The 26811-nt window shown below is 34.2% G+C and overlaps 1 protein-coding gene across 3 annotated transcripts in view; it reads left to right on the top strand.

Moving 5' to 3' along the window:
• Positions 1 to 26811, top strand: part of prkg1b (protein kinase cGMP-dependent 1b) — a 174679-nt gene that overhangs the window by 145341 nt on the left and 2527 nt on the right. For 2 of the 3 annotated variants that reach the window (XM_051124320.1, XM_051124319.1), the window contains exons 8-13: positions 55 to 120; positions 5656 to 5730; positions 24365 to 24461; positions 26164 to 26303; positions 26399 to 26488; positions 26587 to 26728. In XM_051124320.1, coding sequence (XP_050980277.1) covers positions 55 to 120; positions 5656 to 5730; positions 24365 to 24461; positions 26164 to 26303; positions 26399 to 26488; positions 26587 to 26728 — 610 coding nt within the window. Of the gene's footprint in view, positions 1 to 54; positions 121 to 5655; positions 5731 to 24313; positions 24462 to 25719; positions 25963 to 26163; positions 26304 to 26398; positions 26489 to 26586; positions 26729 to 26811 lie in introns of those variants that run through there. The other variant, XM_051124321.1, reaches the window with a different exon arrangement.

The following is a 26811-nucleotide window of genomic DNA, read 5'->3' as shown; positions in this document are numbered from 1 at the left end:
ACATTACAGATTTTGACTGTGTATGATTGACATGTATTCTTTGTGTCTCCACAGAGAAGACATCAGGACGGCTAATGTCATTGCCGCTGAAGCTGTCACCTGCCTCGTCATTGACAGAGAGTGAGTTGTGTGTGTGTGTGTACTGATGCTGTGAAATTTGATTAGTCTTTCATCTTTTCCACTGTGTGCTCACTAAATTACCGCTGCTAATTTCTAACGACCTCATACGCCTTTCACTGCGGCAAGTTCATGCTAGTTTACGCCAGTTAACTACAGGGAGCCGTATCTTCTCATTTGCTATCCTTAGACAGCAGACTGTCAGGAAACAAACTATGTCCTCATTTGAGTGACACAGCGTGTGACAAAACAGTAGGAGCACAATGCCTTGCTGCACAGCAGGACTCGTAGACCTCCTCTCGACTCGTACTCCAGAGACTTTGATTTTACTTCGGTCTAAGGAAGAGATATAATAAGCAACCTCTCATGCAAACTGACTTTCACTCTCACTGCAGGAATTAGACCATTATCTCAGTCCTGTCATCAGTCAGGGGTTTATGGTAATGCTCATTAAAAGACTCTTGTTGTTGCGTGCTAGCTGACCTGTGGTCGGTGGGGATTTTAACCACTGATTCATACAGCTAATTTTCTGTAGCAGTAGAGCTTGGGATACAGAAATATTTGTGCCTTTCATTTTGTCCACAGGGATTTCAGTAAAAAAATATAACAGTATGTTATATTATGAGCAGAAAAGGGAAATCCTGTCACTCCGTTCCAGTCACATACTCTATTTTAATGTTTGGAATGATTTTTTAGCGGAAAGAAATGTAAATGGATACATTTAGCAAACGGTTACTCAATTACAGTTACAGTCATTTTTTCTGGCTCTAACAATTTATTAAACAATACATTAAAAATGAAATTCATATGAACAACTTTTGTGATGAATGTTTTGAATTTCTGAACTAAAATTTATTCTGATTTTTCTTTAAGATGCTTTAAGACAAAAAAAAAAAAAAAAAATCATTATAATGTTATATTAGAATATATTATTATATTATATTATATTACTTAATATGTAAGAAAAATATTTTCATACATTATTCTTGATGGTTACACAATTACATTTTTGGAATATTTTTAGCTAAAATACACTATAAAAATTAAATAAATAAATAAATAAATAAATAAATACAAATTCTGCAAAAAATTGTATATTATTTTTTACAGCTTGATTTATGATCAAATTTATGATACATTTAAGACTCTCTTATATTTGTCATGGACCCATTAACTTGTGCATTAAAGCAGTATTTTGCAGTTATGTTTAGTTCTGCTAGTGTAGCAGAAATTACAGACTTTTAAATAACGTATATCTGAGGTAAGTCGTATTTTAATGGCAGAAATATAAGTACACGTGAGTGACTTTGGGTTCACACCCCCTGAACATTTCTGCTACTAATTATGGGGCTTCACTTGGGGCTGTGCTAAGAATACATCATGAAATGGGTCAGCAGTGCAGTGATATAAAGTCATTCACACTTTAAATGTCCATCAAATCATTATCATGGTTCAGGTTACCGCTGTCCTGCCTGACCTCAGCTGCCACGACTCAAAAGTCTGTATAAATCACGGTAACATCAAACCATTAGGATTTAAAGCTTTCAATTAATCCTACATTTCAGCTCTTAACCATCAAAATGATTGTTCCCCTTTTAGTTTCAATGTTTCAGAGTTCTAATAAAAATATGAGATAATGTGAGAATTCTCTGGTGGATGAGTCACATCCTGAAGCACAGCAGCTGTAGTAATGAACAATATTACTGTCTCTATCTCATGTCTAAATCTCTTATCCTGTAGCAACATATAGGCAATTAAATATTTCTCTGATTTAATAAGAGGACAGAGGAAAAAAAAAATAAAAGCTCTTTTTATATATTGTGTTAAGGGATGAGATATTTAACCACTAGCAAGCTATGACATGACATTAGAAAGGCAGGAGTGTAAAGCTGGAGATGCCAAATTTCAAATGAACGTAATTAAAATTGACCCTATTTACCTTCTTAAGGGATTAGATCACTTCCTGAATTTACTCACCCCCATGTCTTCCAAGATGTTCATGTCTTTCTTTTTTCAGTCGAAAAGGAGGTTTTTGAGAAAAACATTCCAGGATTTTTTACCATATAGTGGACTTCAATGGGTGCCAACAGGTTGAAGTTGCAAATTGTAATTTCAATGCAGCTTTAAATGGCTGTACATTATCCCAGCTGAGGAATAAGGGTCTTATCTAGCGAAACAATCTATCATTTTCTAACCGGCATAGTTGTTTTACCATTTTTTGTAAAGGATATTTGACTTTCTTTGCACGTTCTCTTGGTAAACACTGGGTCTACATCACACTTTTCTAACTTGACTAGATAATATGTGACATTGAGCTAGTGCAATCTTAGACACTGACCGATCGTTTCGCTAGACAAGACCCTTATTTCTCGGCCGGGATTGTGTAGAGCCCTTTGAAGCGCCATTGAAACTGCAGTTTGGCCCTTCAGCCCATTGATCCCCACTGAAGTCCACTATATGGTGAAAAATCCTGCAATGTTTTTCTTAAAAACCATCATTTCTTTTCGCTTGAAGAAAGAAAGACATGAACGTCTAGGTTGACATGGGGTGAGTAAATTATCAGGAAATTTTTATTCTGGAAATTAACTTATCCTTTAATGCAAAACCAGTGGACTCTACAGTGAATTTAACTGCTGATATCTCTATGAAATTTGAGAAAAAGTAAATAGGTTAGGATAAATGGCCAATTTAACCTTCTTGTTGTTTTATGCAATGCTACCTCACAACCAATTTGTATGGATTTTACAAGGTGGCTAATTTGTATGAATTCATATGACCTCGTACGAATTTCTACAATTTCAGTGATGGGTAGGTTTAGGAGCGGGGTTAGGTGTATGTCATTAGTACAAATTCATCTGTTTTATCACATTGGGCCTGGATTAGGACTCTGCAGTTTTAAAGCAACTCAACTACTGATATGCTAATGATGAGTGAATAGTTTGGTGAAAGAGATGGAAACATGAAGAAGTGTCAGACTTAAAATTACTTAAAAAATTACTTAAGACTTGACTTAGACCTGTCAAGAATTGGCTTGAACCTTAAATAGGACTTCAAACTGTACTTGCTGCATCTTTGTCAACATTACTCAAAAGTGTTTTTGCAACAATTCCATATAAGAACCAGTTTGGGTTCCCCAAAGAACCTTTCAGCAAATAGTTCTGAAAAGAACGTTTTTTTCTTAGTGTTAGGAACATTTTAATACTCTTTTCGAACTATAAAGAACCGTTATTGTCAAAAGAAAGGTTCTATGAATGTTAAAGGGGTCATCGGATGCCCATTTTCCACAAGTTGATATGATTCTTTAGGGTCTTAATGAAAAGTCTCTAATATAGTTTGGTTAAAATTTTTCAATGGTACTGTAAAACAACACCCTTTTTACCTTGTCAAAATGAGCTATACAAAAATAAACCCGTTCTGATGGATTGTTCCTTTAAATGCAAATGAGCTCTGCTCGTCCCGCCCCTCTCTTCTCTCTGTGGAGTGATGAGCTGCTCTGAGAGATTGTTTACTTTATTCGCATTTAGCGCGTTTAGCCACGAAACTTGCTAATTGGCATATTATTAGGAAAGGTGATTGCAGAGATTCATAAAAAACCCCTCATACTCACTTCTGCTGTAGGTGAAACTGGATCACAAATGATTTGCGTGAACATTTATGTAGACGCATTTATGTAGATCGGGAGACGCATTCCCTTTACAAACAAACGTAATCCACTGCATCTTCAGCGGCTCAGATGTCGGGAGTAAATGACGACCACTATGTTCATAATTACATTCAACAACACAACACCTCAATTGCTCAATCAGAGATATATTTGTCTAACTTACATCCCTGCTCCGGCATTGAAACAGTGGAAGTCGGACTGTTACAGCTGATTTAGGGCTGGTCTGAGGTAAGACTCATGTCAATCCACTATCGTGGGAGCGGCCGGCATCACACTGACAGGCATCTGAGAATGGCTCGATTTAAAAAAGGGGATATTATTTTTACAGATTAATTAAAAAACCACTGCATGGATTGTTATCATTATAGGACAGATGTGTATATACACTGCCAACACACATTAATGTTCAAACAACATGTAAAAGTGAACTTTGTATTCGATGACCCCTTTAAAAGTTCTTCATTGAACCATAGATGCTAATAAGCAATCTTTATTTTTAAGAGTGAAGGAGAAATATTTTCTCTGAATATCACAAAACTATTAAGATAATACAGTCTTTCATCACATTGATGATTCCTTATTGAGTGGCTACTCCCTTTCTGACTTACTGAATAAACTCTTAAATTAAAAAATGAGTGACATTAGGGAAGAAAAGACATTTTAATTTAAGTGAAAACTCATACACTTTGAGTATGACTTGGTGGACCAAATATATATAATTAATTGTCCCGTAACAGGGTTTATAAAATTAACATGTCTGTTTAGCAGAGATTAGGCTCAGCAGTCTTGGCAAACTGCTGTCTTTTTAATTATTATTTTGGAAATATTAATTTAACAGCTTTTCTTTTTAAAGAATATAGACAACAATTGTTCTACATACAAAACTTTTTATTAAAGCCAACAAAGTTCAGCGTTTTTTACTACCTGCTACTGCTGAAATACCTTTAATGTGGACATTTTATTATTTTACCCTTCCTCGTCCCAGACCTTCAAGTTCTGCCAGCCAAATCCTTGTCTTATTCTAGAAGCAGAACAAACTGTTCTATGTGTGATGTTAGACATATTCTGCCTTATAAACAGATGGGAGAAAGAAATCCACAGATGTCTTTCCTTCAAACGATGATGAACGGCTGGAAGTTTAATGGGATGAAAAGCATTTGGGACACACTGTGTTGTGATTGACTCTGTCCTGTGCAGATCATAGATCTATTCAGCTTATAGTCAAATTGTTTGTTCCTAAATAATAATTGTCTGTTTATGCCATTATTCAATACAAATGGTTCCTGCGATGGCTTGATTTGTATCATTAAGAAGTCAATCTTTTTTTAAATTAAAAATACACTATGTTGCGAACTTTTCTCTTTTTAGAAACCTTAGATGGTTTGCAGACCCCCTGCCTTAGTATAAAGCATTCATTTTTCATTAGACACTTCAGATTTTATATTGTACTGTGCTCATTTGTTCATTCCCTTTAAGTACACCTTGACTTTGTCTTTTCTGTGACGTACATACACATTTATTGCTTTGAACCTGTTGTGGCTCATATTCAAGCAAGTTAATCTGAAATAGTTCACAATAATAGGCCAGTGGCCTGAACTATTAATTGAACAATTGTACAAGCCCACAATGGACTGTATGGAACAAAAAAGTTGAATAATGAAATAATGAAGACCTTTAGACCTTTTGGTTTATAATAGTGCTCATTAGGCCTCATTCATAAAACATAGTTGGTATAAATTTCTGATTAAATCATGAAGACAAAATCGTTTTGAATCAACCCAGTGTCCGCGCAGAACCTCTACTTTCTTTACATCTAAAGACGTTTAGAAATAGCAAGGATGTAAGGAACCATTTTTTTCTGTTCACATTTGCAGATCTTTCAAGCACTTGATTGGAGGTCTAGACGACGTCTCAAACAAAGGCTATGATGATGCTGGCGCCAAAGCGAAGTAAGTATGATATCCAGCACTTTCTGATCATGTTATCACAGTATTGGAGTTCTGTACATTAAATTATGAATCAGTATGATTCAATCAAGTGCTGTTCATACAGAGAGTATTCAGTTTTTCATGTTATGTTGCAGACTTCTGCTAAAATGTTTTTTTTTTTTTTCCAAACTCACTCCCAATACCCCAAATTTATTAAAAAGAAAAAAAAAAAAACTGAAACATCACATTGACATAAGTGCCACACTATTACACTTGAAAATTAGTTTCATTCCATTTCTCTGAATCATCTTTGAGATTTTTCTGCACTTTAACCTGAGTCCACCTGTGCTTTTTGCTTGGACATTATACGGTACAGTCTAGTTTGGGAAAGGGGTGGGGGATCTAATTATTTTCTGAGTTGCAATATCAAATAAAAAAAAGCCTTTTACATATGTACAAACTACACAAACAGACAACACACTCCCTTTATTAATAACATCTTTGCGATACGAATTCATCTCTTCTGTAATGAGTTCGACCATGTGGTGTATGATGAAGGTCCACATGGCAGAAATTAATTGGTCTGTGTTTTTCATTTGATTTGCATGTCTGGCTGTGGCTCTGACCTCCTTGTGGCTATAATTATCTCAGCTTGACAGGTTTTCAGAAATGAGTAAACCAATATGACCAATTGCATTAGAATTTTCACCATATCTGAAGACATGTTGAGCTTTCTTGTTTAGATATAGTTGAAGTTACATTTATAATCCATAATCTATCTATCTATCTATCTATCTATCTATCTATCTATCTATCTATCTATCTATCTATCTATCTATCTATCCATCCATCCTTTTTTCTTTCTTTCTTTCTTTTCATCATTTATCTGTTTTTCTATCCTTAATGCTGTGTTGTATAGCATTATTTTTTGCATTACTTTTCAGAAATTTCATATCTAGTGTGACTGAAGCAAACTTTCCATAATTTGCACAGTATGATGATATTTCCTCTAGAAGCACATAGACGAAACACTAGAAGTTATGTTCTCTCTCTTTCCCCTAATATTGGTTAAACAAGCAAACCTGTGTCAAGAGTGGATTAATTGACTGTCAACAGTGTTACACAAATATTTTGTGTAATCAATTTTAAAAAGACAATTTAAAGGGGTCCTATTATGCTCTTTTACAAAGTCTTGATTTTGTTTTGTGGGTGTACTAGAACATGCTTTCATGGTTCGAAAAACGCATTGTTTGTAACATAATTTACATTATTACAATACATTTCTCCCAGCCTAGCACAAATGGCTTAAATAGTTCCAGGTTTAATGAAGGCCCGCCTTCCGAAAAACGAAACGTGTTGCGATTGGTTATCTGTCCCACTGCATTGCAAACAGCTTAGACGATGTTTCAGTACTCCCATACCCCTTGTCAAAGAAGCAAGTTCTGTGTACAACTGTTAGCACAAGCTAGATTAAAGCGATTTTTACGTATTAAATATGGATATTTTTCTTACAAAAACACATCGATTCGCTACAGGAGGCCTTTATTAACCACCCGGATGCCATGTGGGTCACTTTTTATTATGCACATATTATTGGACTTGTTTTGGACTGATGAGCAGAAACACCCGTCTATGCCGTTCTAAAGCTTGGGAGTGCCAGGATAAATTTTAATATAACTCCGATTGCATTCGTCTGAAAGAGGGAAGTCATATACACCTAGGATGCATGGAGGGAGAGTAAATAATATGCTACAGTAGTGTTGGGTCATGTCGTCAGCCTGCGAGATACATGATATTATCGTGCTGATTTATTAAATTATTTACATACTTAGTTTCATTGTCACCATCTCCGGCATAAGGCTAAAAGCAGCCTAACATTATCAAAGAACATCATCACTGATTGCCTAGCCTATTCTAGTGCAAGTTTATGCATTTTAAAAAACACTTGTGTTATAAGTGAAGCTATTTACACTGTATGATGAATAAATCTCTTACCACACACTGCACACGGCATGTATTTGGACCCGCTGTACTGCACAAGCTGCGGTGCGTTACTGCTGTGAAGCGGCCACTGTAGTCAATGTTTGTGTTTATACCCGCCACGCTGCGGCTCATTGAAGCGGTTCTCCATGCTGCATCGCTAAAGTTAGGCTAATCCCCCACCTCATCCCTACACACCCCCCAACAATTTCATTTTCTGTGGGCAGGATTTAATTTAATGATATTCTAATGGACCGCATTGTGACATCATTGCATGTGGAAAACAAATGTTGTAGTTCAAAGGAGCTGTTTGTTGTAGTTCTTGAAAAGGGATTTTTTAAAAACGAAATATCTCCCTTTGGAGTGGACTTTGAGATTTGTAACTTAGTAGATCTTTTTTATGCCCAAAGATAGACACCACACACTGACTAAAGTTCAAAAAAAAAAAAAAAAAAAAAAGCATAATAGCACCCCTTTGTCAGCTAAGTTACCTGTCAACTGTGTTACCCAGTAAAGGTAACAAGGTGGACAGTAGCAAACATAGGTGGTATTTTATGCACATATTCCTACAGATCACCTTTATTTCTATAGCACTTCATACAATATGATTGTTTTAAAGCAGCTGTGTAAGGTCATGTTTGAGTTTTGGGAAACAGGAAAACTTTTTACTTCACACTGTCAAATTCTAAATGTACCCCTAATTATAGAATGAGTCACTTTATAAGATATTGTTAAAGCCTGGAGCCTACACACACAGTGAGTGATGTAAGAGCGCCCTCGTGTGGCCATATAAGATATACAGTGTTCAGTGGTAAATATTGAATGATATTTAAAATCTCTTGTCAGCTGTAGAATATAATTTTATTTTAATTATATGCTTATTGTTTTTAAGTGACCTTGGACTGTAAACACTGTTCAACAGTGTTTGCAATGTGTTATATCTGAGCAAAATGAATTATACTTAATTGAAGTATTATGTAAAACATTTTCACTCACTAGGCCCTTTGCCTCTGCAAAGCCTTATACAGTGAACTGAACAATATAATTACATGCAGGTAACTTGCGTGATATGAGGGGGTGGTTTCAATATGCATGAAATGATATAGCTGCATATTGTTGTTGCGCTCTAGCTGTAAATAGAGACTTTAATAGATGCGTGTTTAATTAAGAGAGTGCCTGTTAAAAGCCCAGACATGAAACTGAAGCGCTGCATTATCAGACAAAAATGAGCCTGTAGATGTAGTCAGTCTTGTGTATTTATTCATTTCTTTATTTAATTTAATTAAAAGATAAATTTATCAAAAAGCAGGCATCTTGTTGTAAACCTGTATGACTTTCTTTCCCATTAAACACAAAAGGTGAAATTGATTAGAACATATTAGAATAGATTATTAATAACTGCTTAATTAAATACAATGTCACTTTTTTCTTCTTCAGTATGTGAGATATATTCCAAGAAATTTTTAGAAATCATATTTTTCTAAGCAGTTTTAAAACAGTTGACACAATTCAATTGCAATGGTTCCAGTTAGGTGATAAAAACCTGTTGCACCTGTTTTATGAACAGCAGATATACAGTAGACATCTAAATTTACACTCTTTCAATTAGGGTTTCGCAAATTGGTGTTTGCGAAGGAACTGCATTGGTTTTGTCAGCTGATAAAAACATAATTATTTTATCCAATGTAAAGTTTAAATATATAAATCTGGCAGCACGATAATTGCAATATTGCTTACTGTGGTTATGAAATGAAAGGCTGCAGTTTAATTAAATATATGTATAGTCTCATGGTTTAGCCAAAAGTAAAATAAAATAAATCAGTCGTTCCAAACCCGTAAGACCTTCATTCATCCTTGGAACACAAATTAAGATATTTTTGATGAAATCCAAGAGCTTTCTGACCCTGCATAGACAACAATGCAACTGACACGTTCAACTGACATGTTCAGTACTTGCATTTGAATAATATTATTATTTAAATAATAGCAAATAATAATAATAATAATAATAATAATAATAATATGTATTATTATTATTATTATTATTATTATTATTATTGTTGTTGTTGTTGTTCTTGTTATTACTAACAATATTGTTATTATAATTATTATGTGCAATACTTATTTTAATTTACCATATTTAAATGTTTAACACTGTTAATAACTATAATTTGTCATTATAATTTGTTATTATAATTATTATTATTAATTATTATTATTATTAATAATAATAATATTGAAAATATTGTTCTAATTATTATGTTGTTATTGTTTACAGTACTTATATTTGTTTAACATTGTAAATATTTTTAATATTTGTAATAATTATTGTTTAATGCTAATTTATAGGGTCATAGTAGTAGTAGTAATACATTATTATTATTATTATTATTATTGTTGTGGTTGTTGTTGTTGTTGTTGTTGACAATATTTTAATTATTATACAATCAGTGTTATAATTATTTACAGTATTTATTATTTACAGTACTTAAACTAATTGTATAATAATTAAAAATATTATTGTTAATAATAGTAATAGTAATAATAATAATAATTTAATGCTAATTAAAGGTTAATAATAATAATAATAACTATTATTATTATTATTATTATTATTATTAGCATTAAATGACAATCACTACAAATATAATTATTTACTTAAATACTTATATAAATACTTATTATGTCATTACTCAAATAAGTAAATAATTGTATTTTCTTAATTATCATTATTATTATTATTATTACCCTACAAATTAGCATTCAAATATTCTTTATTATTATTATTACCCTACAAATTGGCATAAAATTATGATTATTATTATGATTAACCACATTCAACTGACATGTTCAAAGGTAGTAAGAACATTAATAAAATAGTCCATGTGAAATGGTTCAGCCAAGCTATTTTATGAAGTTATGAGAATACTTTTTGTCACAAAGAAAACAAAAATAATGAGTCATTTCAAGAACTTCTTCTCTTCTGTTTCAGTCTTTGACACACTTTCACGAGAGAACCACAACGCATCCTTTTTAAAATGGTTACCAGTATTCTTTCAAAGAAACTCATATTGATTTGGAGCAACTTGTGGGTAAATAAAAGAAGACAGAATTTTCATTTTTGGGTGAACTATCCCTTTAAGGTGAACATTAACAGCTGTAGACTGTCAAATCTAACAACATGTAGCTGAAACCACTGAAGAATTTGTCATGTCCGCAGTATGTAGGTCCTTAAGTCAGCAAAATGAATAAACAATTCCCAGCTGACAGGATAAACCTATGTTTACTCAGTGTGTATGCTGCTGTTGGTCCAACACAGCTGGAAGTGTGACTCATCACACAGATCTGACTGCTTCCAGCCCAATCACAGTGTTTCTTTGCTCATGAGAACCGCACAGCCCAGCTGCACAGTGTTAGAGATGGGTGCGTTTTTCCAAACTCTGGCATTAGACAGCGCTCTGATGTTGAAATCCAAGCCAGCGGTCGGCTTGGAGGAAGCATGGCACGGTGCAGCACCTGCAGTGACTCCAACATCTCTAACTGTCATAACATAACCATTGTTCTTCTGTGATGCACATGTACTGTATGGTGGTGTTGTTGCCATGGCGGCTGGTCAGCGTGTGTATTCAGCACCTCTGTTCTCATTAGAGCGTCAGGCGTGTGGAGGAGCTCAAGTGCTGAATACACAGAGAGATCTGAAGTTGTGTTAATGAAATGCACTCTGCTCACAATAGCAAGTGTCTAAACAACCTCTATCACCCAAGAGAATTACATTTCATTCATTAGTTACTAGGATACTGGCCTTTGGCTTAGTGTGTGTGTTTGTGTGTGTGTGTTTCATATTATATAGAGTGGTGCATTTGGATATTTTAGAAATAGTGATTTTTTTTTTCTTTCATTTGGTGGGGCTTGGCAATGGAGTGCGCACTTTGCAATGTTTAATACTACTGCAATGTTTATTATTATTAATAAAATATTAATAATAATAATTATTATTATTATTAGCAATACTTGAAATAACAATAATGATCATTGTTATAGTTATATTGTACAATAATTTTTTTAACCATATTTATATTTGACATAATTTGTAATCATAAATTATTATCAATAACATTGAAAATTATTCTTGTAATTATTATGTACAATACTTGTTTTTTAACATTGTAATAATAATAATAATAATAATAATAATAATTATTATTATTATTGTTGTTGTTGTTGTTGTTATTACCGTTGTTATAACAATATTGAACATTATTCTTATAATTTTATGCACAATATTTGTTGTTATTTTATCAACATTGTTATTAACAAGTAAGTATTTGCAATATTTATCATTTAATGATAATGTGTAGGGTCATAATAATAATAATAATAATAATAATAATAATAATAATAATAATTAGTAGTAGTAGTAGTAATATTGAAAATTATTGTTAGAATTATGTGCAATACTTGTTATTATTTACAGTACTTATATTTGTTTAACATTTTAAATATTTGTAATATTTGTAATTTTCATCTAATGCTAATTTGTAGGGTCATATTATTATTATTATTATTATTATTATTATTATTATTATAATTACTATGTATAATACTTGTTATTTGTTCATTTTTATTATTATTTTTTACTAAAAATATTGAACATTTATTGTTATAATTTTTATGTACAATATTTGTTGCTATTTTAATAACATTGTTATTAACCTAGTAAATATTTGTAATATTAAAAATAATTGTTATAATTAATTTTAATTTATTGTTATAATTATTATGTACAATACTTGGTATTATTTATAGTACTTTTATTTGTTTAACATTGTACATATTTGTAATATTTGTAATTATCATGTAATGATAATTTGTAGGGTCATATTATTATTATTATTGTTGTTGTTGTTGTTGTTGTTGTTAATAATAATAATAATAATAGTGCAGTACTTGCATTTGAATAACAAATTATTAAAATTTGACATTTTAATTTAATAATATAAATATTATTACAAATATTAATGTTATATATTATACATATTAATATAATATTTATTTATAATTATACATAATATAATATAAAAATATTATTATTATTATTATTATTATTATTATTAATTTTACTATTGTTAGTTTTTATAAAATAATTGTTATAATAATTATGTACAATACTTACTATTTTCAGTACTTATATTTGTTTAACATTGATAATAATTTTATTTGTAATAATAATAATAATAATAATAATAATATATTCCATTCTACTAATATTTAAATATTTCACAATACTACAGTTTTTATGTATTTCTGTGTTTTTGATTAAAAAGTAAAAAAAAAGTCAAAAAAAAGTTTTGTTTTTTTTTGTTTGTTTTTTTTAATGCTATATGTTAAGCGAGTTTCCCTGCAACATGGTTTATAAAGCTAACCTGCTGCATGGAGAAAACTGTTACTGACTTGAACTTGTGGAAGGCGGCTTCAGACTTGGACTCACAGACTTGGCACCACATCTGCCAAAAGTTTGACAGTCTGATCTGACGTTACCCCAAAAGTTGCTCCACATTGCTTTGGCTGCGCTGGCCGTGCTGAGCACACAGATAAGGCAGATGTCATTTCACACTATGTTGTCGCAGGAAAATGAGGACACTATGTCCTGTCCTCTGCAATAGGGCGGACACATTTCTCATCGGCCTTAAGCTGTCAGTCAACAGATACTTAGGGATTACCTTCATTTCTCTTTCTTGACTACACCACCAAGAGCACACTTCATGCGTGTTGACTGTGTTTGGGCTGGCCATGCGGTGGGCAGCTGTCTCCTGTCGCTCTTACTAGCATGTTGTTTTTCTTGGGAATCGCCTGACATAAACAGCTTATATGTAGAAGCAGAGGAGACCCTGCGAAGCTGATTATGTGACATGCATTACTGAGTGGTGATTGGCTACTGACCAGCCCAGCCTCAGCAATAGTGACATGTGTTTTCATCAGATTTATGCAGTACCAAGAAAGGATGTATTAAATAAAAGCAGCTATATTTTAATTGTGATACAGAAATTACAGTTAAGAAATTTAAAAATATTATGCAGTTTCTTAAACTGACAGTCATGTTATTTTATTTCTTGAATAAACAATTTAATGCTGTTTGTTTTGGTTAATATTTCCCCAGTGCGCCCTCTTGTGGACAAGCTAGTAGCAATTTTTCCCATAAATTAAATTAAGATATGATTTGAGTATTAGTAATGTTTAAGAAAAATTAAAAAACACTGTTGTTTTCAGACCTTCTTTAACAAATCATGCACATTATTTCATCATAACACTATTCATATCATTGTTTACAACCATGAAACTTTTTTTTTGTTTTCAAGACACACTACACATATACAAATGTCATCTATTTACCATATTTACTTGCATCATGTAGTAATATTTGTCTAGATGTACACTATGGAATTCTTTAACTTGAGAAACACAATCCTGGCAGACGCTTATGTAAGGCTTTTATTTTTGCACCTGGCCTTTCACTCTCAAGTACAACCCATTTGACAGCTCAGTTACTCATATCCTTCAGAAGTTCAGTTGTATTCTATATCATTAACTATGAATACCACATCCGTCAATATGTCAATATATGTGTTTTGCGTGTTTTCTGAGCATGTTGTTTCACTTATGTAGTTGTCTTGCACATAGTTACCTTTACTTTAAGAACATTGAATTCGAGATCTGGGACTTTGGGTTCTAGAACAGATGTCCCCGTTTGTATTCACTGTAAATATTTCAGTCTTCAAATCTTGAGCCCCTTGGACTAAACAAACCAGCTCTAAAATACAACACTTAAAGGGACAATGTTGTCATGTCATCTTCGGAACACAAATTAAGATATTTTTGATGAAATCTGAGAGCTTTCTGACCCTGCATAAAGCAAAACAACTATGTTCAAGGCCCAGAAAAGTAGTAAGGACACCATTACAATAGTCCATGTGACATCAATGGTTTAACCTTAATTTGATGAAGCTACGAGAAGCTACTATTTGTGCAAAAAATTCAAGAAATTTTCTTTTTTTTTTTTTTAAATAGATAAATAAATAAATAATTTTTATATACAGTTGAGGTCAAAAGTTTACATACACCTTGTAAAATGTTGATTATTTGACCAAAATAAGAGACATCATACAACATGCATGTTATTTTTTATTTAGTACCGACCCGAATAAGATATTTGCACATAAAAGACATTTACATATAGTTCACAAAAGAAAATAATAGTTGAATTTATAAAAACGACCTCGTTCAAAAGTTTACATACACTTGATTCTTACTGTGTTGTTACCTGAATGATCCACAGCTGTGTTTGTGTGTGTTTTTTTTTTTTTTTTTTTTTTTTTTTTTTTTTTAGTGATAGTTGTTATGAGTCCCTTTGTCCTGAACAGTTATACTGCCTGCTGTTTTTCAGAAAAATCCTTCAGGTCCCACAAATTATTTGGTTTTTCAGCATTTTTGTGTATTCAAACCCTTTCCAACAATGAGGGACTCATACACAACTATTACAGAAGATTCAAACACTCACTGATGCTCCAGTAGAAAGATGATGCATTAAGAGTCAGGGGTGTAAACTTTTGAATAGAATGAAGATGTGTACATTTCTCTTATTTCTCTTATTTTTAAGTATCATATTTTTTTCATTTAGTATTGACTTCAGAAGCTACAGAAGACACTTACATGTTTCCCAGAAGACAAAATAAGTTAAATTTACCCTGATCTTCAAATTCAAAAATTCTTAACGCATTGTGTTTCCCTCTGGAGCATCAGTGAGTGTTTGAAACCTCTGTAATAGCTGCATATGAGCCTCTCAGTTGTCCTCAGTTTGAAAAGATGGATCTTAAAATCATGCAGTCATTGATGGAAAGGGTTCAAATACACAAAAATGCTGAAAAACCAAATAATTTGTGGGACCTGAAGGATTTTTCTGAAAAACAGCAGGCAGTATAACTGTTCAGGACAAAGGGACTCAGGACAAAGGGACTCATAACAACAAAGAAAATGTGGGACCTGAAGGATTTTTCCTGAAGGATTCTGTGGATCAATCAGGTAACAACACAGTATAAAAAATCAAGTGAATGTAAACTTTTGAACAGGGTCATTTTTATAGATTCCTATATATAAAATATCTTTTATGCGAGTTATCTTATTCAGGTCAGTACTAAATAAAAAATAACATGCATTTTGTATGATGATTATTATGGTAAAATAATTTTGCAGATTATGCAAGGTGCATGTAAATTTTTGACCTCAACTGTATATGAAAAACAATTTTGAAAAATAGTTTTATAAATCTCTGTAATTCTTTATTTTATTGTTATTGTAGTTGTTTCCCTCACTAAACTATTAAGTACATAGTCTTGTATCGTTTGCACTTTGTTTATTATTTTACATTTTATATATATATTTTTTAATTAAATTAAGTAAATTTCACTATGGATAAAACAAATGAGATTTTTACTTCCCAAAGCAAATTGGCCAAAATATCAATTACCTCACTTGGAGAACTATTACAAAATAACTATTATCTTTAACTACTGTAATAATTACCAAGCAAGACCTTCTCAGTTGGTTGAAGTGCCAATGTGTTATTACTGTCCTGCTGTAGTTTGGAGAAAGGCCATCCATCCGTCATAATGACAGTTGTTATCTGTGGCATCAGAAGAGGGTGTTGAAGGAACAAAGCTGAGATTGGTGCGAGGTCAGTACTGCTGTTCGGATTCATGTGACTGAGACCTCGCATGTAGATCTAAAAACAGACGAAGAAACAAACCCCATGTAAGGCCATTATACCAATGATACATGACCCAACCACTAATGGTTGTTGCATCAGGGTGCGAAGCTGATAAGCGAGGTTTGCGGTTCTCAACTTTGGCTTATGTCTTCTTTACATTATGTAACGTTCTGTACATTGTGTGGCAAACCATATTACTATTGTTAATTGTATGAAAGTAAAATAAACTGTAGTCACAATCAAACAGTGAATTGTATTAATATGAACTGAACAATCTGTTCAATTGACTTTTTTTGTTTTGTCAATACCATTTTGATTAATGTATCAAATTAATCAGAATTTATAGATTTGTAGATTTCTTAATAGCCAGTATAGATGTCAAGTTAAAAAAAAAATAAAAATTATAAGGAGCCCTAAAATACTGAAATACTGAAAGCAGTGTTTATGTGATTTGATTTAATTTTGTTTTAAGAATAATAAAATTAATATTGAATACAGTTATCAGTTTAATTTTTAGTATCAAAGCTTAAAAGATATTGTAGCATGTAAAAAATTGAGTGTTGCTCATATCAATGGTTTTACAGCGTGTCCGATTTCACACGTATCTGGAATGGTCACATGCATGCACTGGATTTAGCTCGTTCTGTCATGCTACTTGGCAATCATTAAATAATTTTTTAGTTGCTCTAGAAAGGTCTATGCTGGAAATTTTACAAGGCCTGTGAACTGGTATATCATTTTGATGTTGTTTAAAGTCACAGTGCAGTCAAATAGGTCATGTAAGACACGTGCGAAGCGAAATGAGTAAAACATAATGTGACAAGAACCAAGTCAACAAAAGCTCACTCTGACTTAAAGAGGTCGTCTGAAGTCAAGGGGATGTAATGCAGTCAAATGCTGCATTGTGGAGAACACCTGGGCAGGCCGCCCGCAGCACGCTGTTTTCTGTCATTTCATCCATCTTTTCTTTGTTGGGTATGAGGTCAAAGCCCAGCATCCAGCCGTTCTTAGCTAACCACTGACCCCTGAGGAAACTGCCCGCGGTCCGACTGGAGTTCGGACTTAGGGCTTATTTTCACAGCTGTAACAGCAGAAGTGGATATGTTGAAAGGCTGCCACTTCTGCATGGAGGAATGTGACTGCTCTTCAGCTTTTTGCCAGAGACTGGAGGCCAGTCAAGGTCTAGAACATTCCTCCCGAAAATGCTAGATAGGCAGCATTTTTAAGAAGTCGTTCCAAGCATGTAAAACTTTCGGACTTCTGCAAATTACAGAAGTTGTCACAAACGTCTGTGATACAATGAAAGTCAATGGGGTCCAATCTTCTTTTAGTTCAAAATATCTTCTTTTACTGTAGGTCTTGCCTCAGAGCAGAAGCTTTTGTAAATTGTGCTCTCTTCTTTTGGCTAATTCTAAGACCGTATAATTTACCTCCTTCACAGAGAAGCAATCCCATAATGCATTGTGAGGAAATCTGTTGAAAAAAAGACTCCTTACAATGAAGGTAATGCATTTAATGAGAAAAGTGATGCATGGTGTCCTATTATGCTCTTTTACAAAGTCTTGGGGGTGTACTAGAACATGCTCTCATGCTTGGTGAGATTTTCACATATTATTATTATTTTTCACATAATTTACATTATTACAATACCTTTCTCCCAGCCTGGCACAAATAGCTCGATTAGTTCCGGGTTTAATGAATGCCCGCCTTCCGAAAAAAGGAAATGTGTGATTGGCGAACAGCTTAGACGTGTTTCAGTACTGCCTGTGTTTCGACCCCCTGTACTGATGTTGTTAACTAATGAACCTGATTGTAAAGTGTTACCCAATTATATAATTACGTATGTAATACATAATATTTATATGAGTGGTACATCTGTGTAATTAATTATTAATTTTAAAAAATGTATTTAATTTTTTTGTTGTCATTAGTTTAGCAATATTGAACAACTCAATTAAAATCAGTTGCTTGACACACAAGGTTGGCTTTTAAGACCTTTTGTTAATTTTTGGATCACTTTTTAATATATATTTATATTCAAATTTATTTATTTTTTTTTTTTTGTCCATCAATTGACAGTCTATGTAATCAACTATTTCAAGCTTCAAAATGTATATAATGACAATGTAAAATTAATGCATATGAATTGAGCAGTTTAATCCAAGTCTTCTAAAGTGGAATGATTGTTAAAAGAATTTAGTACTGAAAAGTATCATATAAAATAAGTTAATTGATTAATAATTAAAACAATATGTGACCCTGGACCACAAAACCTTAAATATGCCTGGGGTATATTTGAAGCAATAACCAGCAATAACCAAAATACATGTATGGGTCAAAATGATTGATTTTTCTTTTATGCCAAAAATCATTAGGAAATTAAGCAAAGATCATGTTCCATGAAGATATTTTGTAAAATATATCTGTTTTGTACTGTAAATACCTGCTAATGCCAAACTTAATTGAAATCAGCTGCTTGACACCTAAGGTTGCCAGTGTAGTGTGTTTTTCAAACTCCATTTCAGTTAGGTTGCTGCCCTAAGCCATAGACTGCAAGGCACCTCACTAGGTTTGGAGCCTACATCAAATGTTTTTTTCCACCAGAAGTTTTAAAACCCAAGTACTGTAAAACGGTTCTGGCTTTTTCAGATTGTCTTATCAAAGCCTCTCAGCTGGTATCTTGGACTTGTTTACTGTCCTGTGAAGTACATATGGGTTTTCATAACACACTGTAACTCATGCTCTCAGCTAGGGCAGTGGAAAATCACTCGAGTCGACCATGTGACGTCAGTCATCAGTCACTCTTCTCAGAGCTCACACCTAACATATCACCTGTCAACAGCTCATGTGAAATCCAGCCCGCACCCCTCTGTCCACTTATGGAGCTCAAACATTAGAGGGGTTACGCTTGTAACCATAACAATGGAGAACAACATAGCTTGGAGACACCTGTCTCCACCTGACACCTGAAAAAAGCTGATTCATAGAATAAAATTAGATTGTGTATCCACCTTATTTGTCCCGTAAGAGCGGGCGTGGCCATTTGTAAATTTTTATGGCTTCTGGTCTCACCCGCATCCAGCTATTTTTAGCTGTACAAAGCTTGTTTTGCTGCTTGATATTGCAAATTGGTGTGTCTTACCATATTATTTTAATGTATTATCTTAATTATGAGCACACTTGTTTGTATTGCAAACAGTTTTACAGTTTACTGCACGTTTTTATTCTTCTCGTTATTTCCTTATAGAACCGGAAGTCTCACTCATAGGCTTACTTCCACATTGAAGAAGAGTGGATATAAAAAAAGTCCATATAAAGCAATATTAAATATGTGTTCTGAGTTTGTCACGCCACAGAGAAATGTGTTATTAACCACCCAGCCAAATTTGAATGAATAAATAAAATTATTAAAAAATCTTGAAAAAAAAAAAGTATTCTCTGTTCTCATACGCTGGGGGCGTGTCTCCTGGTGCTGAAACCACGCCCACTCGTGGGAAAGTTGACGCCTCTCTGTGAAAAACAAATAAATTTAAATAGGGAGACCTAGCTGTTATGTAAATAATCGCAACCAATAAGAATTTATTGGATAAAGGCGTAGCTAGCTAGCAAACTGTAGGCTGTAGTAACTAACGGTAATGACAGTAACTCACGATTATTATTATAGTGTTAGGGGAGGGGCCATGCTCAGTGGCTCCAGTCATCAAGACAATTTTTAAGCCTGCCCAAAAAAAAAAATCCTAAACACAAAAATGGTAGAAAACTGTTCAACTTTCTAACTTCACAATTCAGTACTACATAGTTCATAGTCTTTGTAATGTGTTTGAGCAATATATTTCTAACATTTATAATGTGTTTAGAAATAATAAACTTCATTAACTAATTTGTATAGTCAATTTATTTGGACATAATCATTAGTTAGCGTTAGAGTTAGGGTTACACATATTTCTGAACACATTTACTCATCCTCAAGGCTTTTGTTTATCTTTGAAAAACATTTTTTATTGTTAAATGATTTTGATTAAAATACAGTATATTTAATATTATTTCATATTTGTGACCCTGGACCACAAAACCAGTCTTAAATAGCACAGGTATATTTGTAGCAATAGCCAACAATACATTGTATGGGTCAAGATCATTGATTTTGCTTTTGTGCCAAAAATCATTAGGATATTAAGTAAAGATCATGTTCCATGAAGATATTTTATAAATTATTGTAAAAAAAAAAAAAAGTTAGTTTTGTGGTCCATGGTCATGTCTATTTATTGACAGTAATCATTTTCAAGCTTCAAAAAGTACATAAAGGCATCATAATATGAAACCATATGAATCTAATTACTTAATCTATATCTTCTGAAGAGATGTGGTCACTTTAAGTGATGAATAGATCTTAGGTTTTTAATCACATATAAACGTTAATGGACATGCAACACACAGATTACATCAAATATGATAATCAGAACTTCAGATGTGCAAGTGTGACTCACAAATCAAAATCAAATCAAATCACCTTTATTTATATACCGCCTTTAACAATACACAATTGTGACAAGGCGGCTGGAAACAAGAGTTTCGTTCTTGTGCACCATTTGTGTTCCAAATATAAACAAAATTTTTGTGGGAATTTACATTTTTGGGTGAACTGTCCCTTTAACTATAGAGCTGCTGATTATAACAGTTAGTTTTTTAATACCTCTGGCCCTAGTAAACATGTTCCATAATGTCCAACGTAATTTTATTTATCAAAGAACTCTTAGTCCCAGAGTTGATTTGCAGTTTATAGGGACATTCGCACTGGGTACTTATTTGCTGAACACCAGGCACTTCCCTTTCCTCCATCTTTCATTTGTTGACATTGTCGAACGTCATTCTTAAATGACGCCGCTGCTGGCCAGCCTAGATCACTTCAGAGTTTCATATTGGTGGTATGAATGTTACCAGGAAAATGGCCCTAGGGGAACATTTAGTTCACAGGGGACCACCCTGGTGTCTAGTTTCTATAACTATCTGGTGCGAAGGCCCCTTATGTCTCTGGTAGTTCCTATTGTGCTGAGTTAGACCCTACTCTAAAGTCCCCCCCAAAAGGCTTCTCTATAACTAAAATCGTTCCCAGTTCCTGCAGTGTAAACATGTAAAAAAATGGTACTTCTGCCAGTAGTTATAGGAACTATGAAAATGTAGGGCTGGGAATCAAGTAGGGCTGGGAATCAAGAACTGGTTCTGGTTATTCCCAAAATACTAAAACTGGATGCTTTACGTGCTTCATACAGATGGGACAACGTACCGGAATACTCACTTCTTTCCAAATGACTATTCGACCTTGGCAGAAACAGCCATGTCATTATGTGGCGTGTTCTTATGCAGACAACTGCAGTGGTCTGAGTTCTCTTATTGCCTGGAGAGGTTGGAGAGGGCAGCTGTCCCCCTGCCCGGTGTCTTGGTTAAATGTGGAAACTTACTGCAGATATCTTGTCCTTGCCGTGTCAAATAGCAGTGGTGGTCTTCCAGGGTGTTTTCCAGCTTCTAAAGTGTCATGAGGGATTCTGTGACTTTGACCTCGAGACTTTCGGAATTTTACCGTCTAGATTTGTGAATGGCAAGTGGAAATACTATGATGTGTCTTATAAATTGATAGTTCATCCAAAAATTTAAATTCATTTACTCACTCTCATTCTAAACGTGTATTACTATGTACCTGTATGTATCTTTGTTTTGTGAAAAATAAACAATGTTGAAATCAATGCAATCAATGAATCAATCCAAGACAACATGGGATCGCAACGGTTTAATTCTTTGGAGAAAACAAAAAAAGAAAAAAGAAAAACTATCTCTTTAAAAGTAAGGTCCATAGAACCTTAATAAATAAACAAACCTTGAGTGAAACTAAACTTTAATTAAAACAGTTTTACTTATTAAATAATTAAGTATTATTTATGATTCACAATAAATCATAATGGTCAAATGTGCAAAGTTTTTTAAAAAGGAAATATTAATAAAATCCAATTGTCATTTGTCTTGACTATATGAATCTCTAGGCCACATGAGAGTTATACAGAAGCCTATATTATAAATTAATTTAATCAGTGTCAGATTTTATAGTTGTTTAACCTTTGACTGACAGATTGGTGGTTATAAATAAGAGATTTCTTTAGATATTTCTTAAAATATTTCTTTAGGTCAACTGTCACCCAAGCATGAATTGTTATAGCTAATTAAAATCTAAATGCATATATGCACTAAGATAAGTAGCAGGTTTTTATCATTTTAAGGAGTAATAAAAAAACCTTTTTCCCTTGCAGCTTCAGCTTCAAAAGTACAAATTCCTCAAAACAATGTATTGTAACAAAGTACAGTTAATAACGATTCCTACCCTATAAAAAAGTAATATATTTAAAAGACATTTATTTTATACAAGTATAGTTGAAGTCTGTTAACATATTTACTGACATGGTAATTAAACTTTATTTGGAGTACTACTTGTGCACAATGCACATTTCTTAATATTAAGTCTAAAATATGTTTTAATGTCACTGTTGATGAGAACTGTATGATCTTTAAATAATATTGGTCTTTAAATACCTGCAGTACACTTGCAATAGTTCCACTTTAGCACAATCAAATATACTTAAGTATATCTTTAGTTGGACTTCAGCACTACTTCTGTACAATTAAAGTGCATTAAGTGCAAAATTAGTTGTTTCTATTTAGCAGACTTTAAATATACAAGTTTAGTATACTAAAAATACAACTGCAGGGTATTTTTAAGTACATAATATGTAAATGTATTTGTAGTATACTTAATGAAATAAACATATAAATTATATTCATATGAAATAAATGTATTTTAAACACATTTCAGTATATTCATTTTTCACTAGGGTAATTCCTGATTGCTTCATCCTATTTTCCTATCTTACATTTCTTCTAGTCTTCCAGGTTCTTCCCGTCAGAAGGCCTAGGTATCACACTTATTTTCAGGACGAGCTAATTTTGTTAATATATGTGCTAATTGAAAGCTTAATTCTCTCAACTCTAAAGCATGTAAATGGACTCATAATTATGCAGTGCCAATGTCCTTCTCAAGTTACATTTGAACTTTAAAGAGAGATGGTGGTGTGAGGGTAGCGCAGGAAAACCTTTTCTGACTAGAAGAAGCGTAAGCCAAGTTCACATGCTAAAAATAAAGCTGGATCCGGCAAGGCAGTATTAGTAGAGACTGCAGCTCACACAAGGATCACAGTCAAGCCCAGTTTAAGCACAGGGACTGAGACTTAGTCATAAGGACAGCACTAGTCTCCTCAGTCAAGCGTACTGTCCCTCGCCGTGAACTCCTGCTGCTGCAAGGACAGAATCTCTTGCTTTGTGAGATTTTCAGCAAGGACCTTTGCGCGACTTTTAGTACTGTCTCTGCTGATGACTGTGACATCTTTGGGTATTTCTGCATCCAAACTTGGTATCCAGAGAAGCTTTCACAAACCAATATTAATGCGGAGAGGCTCCACCAATCTGGATCGCTCTGTCCTTCGCCACACTCGATCTACGCTGCATCCCGAATCTCGAAATGTAACCTGGAAATGGCGCCTTAACTCCAGCGAAGACTGTTGTTATTATTCTGCCATACGTGCTCTTGAGGCGAGGACTGTATTGCATATTGCAAGCCAGATATTGCAAAATCGTCTTCGCAATATTGCTAGCCGTTTTGAGAATTGTGCATTTAACTGTTTCACAGTATTTGGTTTGGTCAAGCCACAAGGAGGTCAGAATGCGTGAGCTACTTCCTATTGCGGTAAAGGAGAGAAAAGAGAGGGAGCGAATAAACAGCCTTCCTGCCCCAATTCCTGCTCCAACATTCCCTATTACATACTCTATCCAAACCTCTAAGAAGTTTCCCTTTTTCCACTTCAAAAAATGCAGATACGAGGCAGAGAATGCCTTCTTCTCCAACCTGAAGCTGGCGGATTTCAACATCATCGACACATTGGGAGTTGGAGGATTTGGAAGAGTTGAGCTGGTAGGATGGCCTGCCTTCTATATGCATGCATTGCATGCTTTATGTTTTCATGTACATAAAAATGCATATGTTCAAATTCTTGAGCTTCTTCTATAATTAAACATTGAAAGGTGATTGCAGCAAAAAAAGACAAAAAAACAAAAACAGTTAATGCATTTGGAGATTTTGCTATATACCAGGGATGCCACAACCTGTTCCTAGAGGGCTGCAGTCTTGCAGGTGTTTAAACACAACAGAACCAGCTAATCAAGGTTTTCAGACTCATTAGAAACTTCCAGGAAAGTTTGTTGGTGCTGGTTGAAGGACAATGGCCCTCCAGGAGCAGGATTGGACCCCAACCAGATAGTATTCTGCTACTTGTTATGCAGTACCACTAAACAAAAACTTCTATCAACAAATAATAAGAAAACATTTTGCTGATCTACTCTGCACAGTGCTTGACATATGAGCAGCTCTTATGTGTTCTTCTGTGCTGATGGACAGATCAGGTCTAGGAATGTTGTAGCTCTATTCAGGGTAACTTTCCACAACAGAGCTAAAAGAGCAGACATCTGACTTACTGCCATTCAAAGTCCAAGAAGACTTGTTTAATGAGTAGATAGATAAATAGACAGACAGACCGACAGAAAGATACTGTAGGATGTAATAAGTAGATGGGAAGTGGTTAGGTAGGAAGATTGTTAGACATAGTAATTAGGTAGGCAGACAGTGGACTGACAGATCGACGGACGGACGGATGGATAGACAGACAGATAGATAGATAGATAGATAGATAGATAGATACAGAGTATGACAAAATAGATCGTTGGTAATGGTCAAGTAGGTAGGTCGATAGGCAGATAGACAGGCAGACACATAAAGTAAGTAGGTAGGTAGACAGACAGACAGTTAATGGATGGACGGACGGACAGACAGACAGACAGATGTATGATGTATGTATGATGTAATAAATGGTAAGTGGTTAGGTAGGAAAGTCGGTAGACAGACAGTAAGTAGTTAGGTAGGCAGACAGTTGATGGACGGACGGACGGGCAGACAGACAGATCGATCGATAGATAGTGCATGACTTTATAGAGATGGTCAGTGGTCCAGTAGGTAGGTCAGTAGGCACACAAACAGTTGACGCACAGACGGATAGACAGACAGATAGACAGACGGATAGGCAGATAGATAGAGAGATAGACAGACAGACAGACAGACAGACTAACAGATAGATAGAATGCTGTTCCGTAATAAATCATCATTGTATTTACCGCAGGACCATTTATGTTGAAGGAAGATGATGGAAACTTTGACGTAGAGAGGAGGGCAGAGTTCCGCATTGCGGATCAGATTCTGTTGTAAAGGAAAGCCCAGTGATCTGGGCAGAGGATTCCCCTTTCCACTCGCCTATTTCTGGCACTGCGGCAACATAGTAAAAACAAGTGTCCTTTCACCGGGGCTGTGATATATGGCTGTAGTGCTATCCGTTTGCTAGATAGCTACAGGATCGAATGAACACGTAAGTGCGTTCACAGAGACGCAATGTGAAGAATTCTTGCTCACTTGAGCTATTTTGAGGACCCTTAACACGTTAATAGACCATGACTCAAGTGCTATATTAAGGAGCACTGGCACTTGTTTTTACAGCTAGTTTCCACAGAAAATTAGCTTATTAGCACTTTCCCAGCACTCATTTTTCACGTGCCTTTGGTGTTCACAGGTGCAGCTCAAGAGTGAAGAGACCAAAACGTTTGCAATGAAGATTCTGAAGAAGCGTCACATCGTGGACACGCGGCAACAGGAGCACATCCGCTCTGAGAAACAAATCATGCAGGAGGCCCATTCAGACTTTATTGTAAGGTAGGTGCTAAAACATCATTGGAGGTCATATCCTATTAAATATCAAAGCAAAAACAGATATTGATGGGCAAAATTGTGTATTTGTGTTCCTTCAGGTTGTACAGGACTTTCAAAGACAGTAAATATCTGTACATGTTGATGGAGGCCTGTCTAGGAGGAGAGCTTTGGACCATTCTTAGAGATAGGTAGCCAAATTGCTCTTGCGATGGTGGCGATGGTAATCACTCTAAATGATAGAAACCCAGTAAAACATAAATGTTTTTTTTTTTTTTATTATTTGTAGAGGATCATTTGAAGACTCCACTACACGGTTTTATACAGCCTGTGTGGTTGAAGCCTTCGCTTACCTGCATTCCAAGGGAATAATCTACCGTGATTTAAAGCCAGAAAATCTCATTCTGGATCACAGAGGATATGCCAAGCTTGTGAGTATACCTCTCAAACACTTTATAATATGAGATGACACATTCAAAGGCTGGTGAATTTTGTTGTTAGTCAGTATCAGAGG

The sequence above is a fragment of the Labeo rohita genome, chromosome 12 (assembly GCF_022985175.1).
Source record: "Labeo rohita strain BAU-BD-2019 chromosome 12, IGBB_LRoh.1.0, whole genome shotgun sequence".
Lineage (NCBI taxonomy): Eukaryota > Metazoa > Chordata > Actinopteri > Cypriniformes > Cyprinidae > Labeo > Labeo rohita.
The sequence above is the reverse complement of the archived record's forward strand: the minus strand, read 5'-3'. Positions and strand labels throughout refer to the sequence as shown.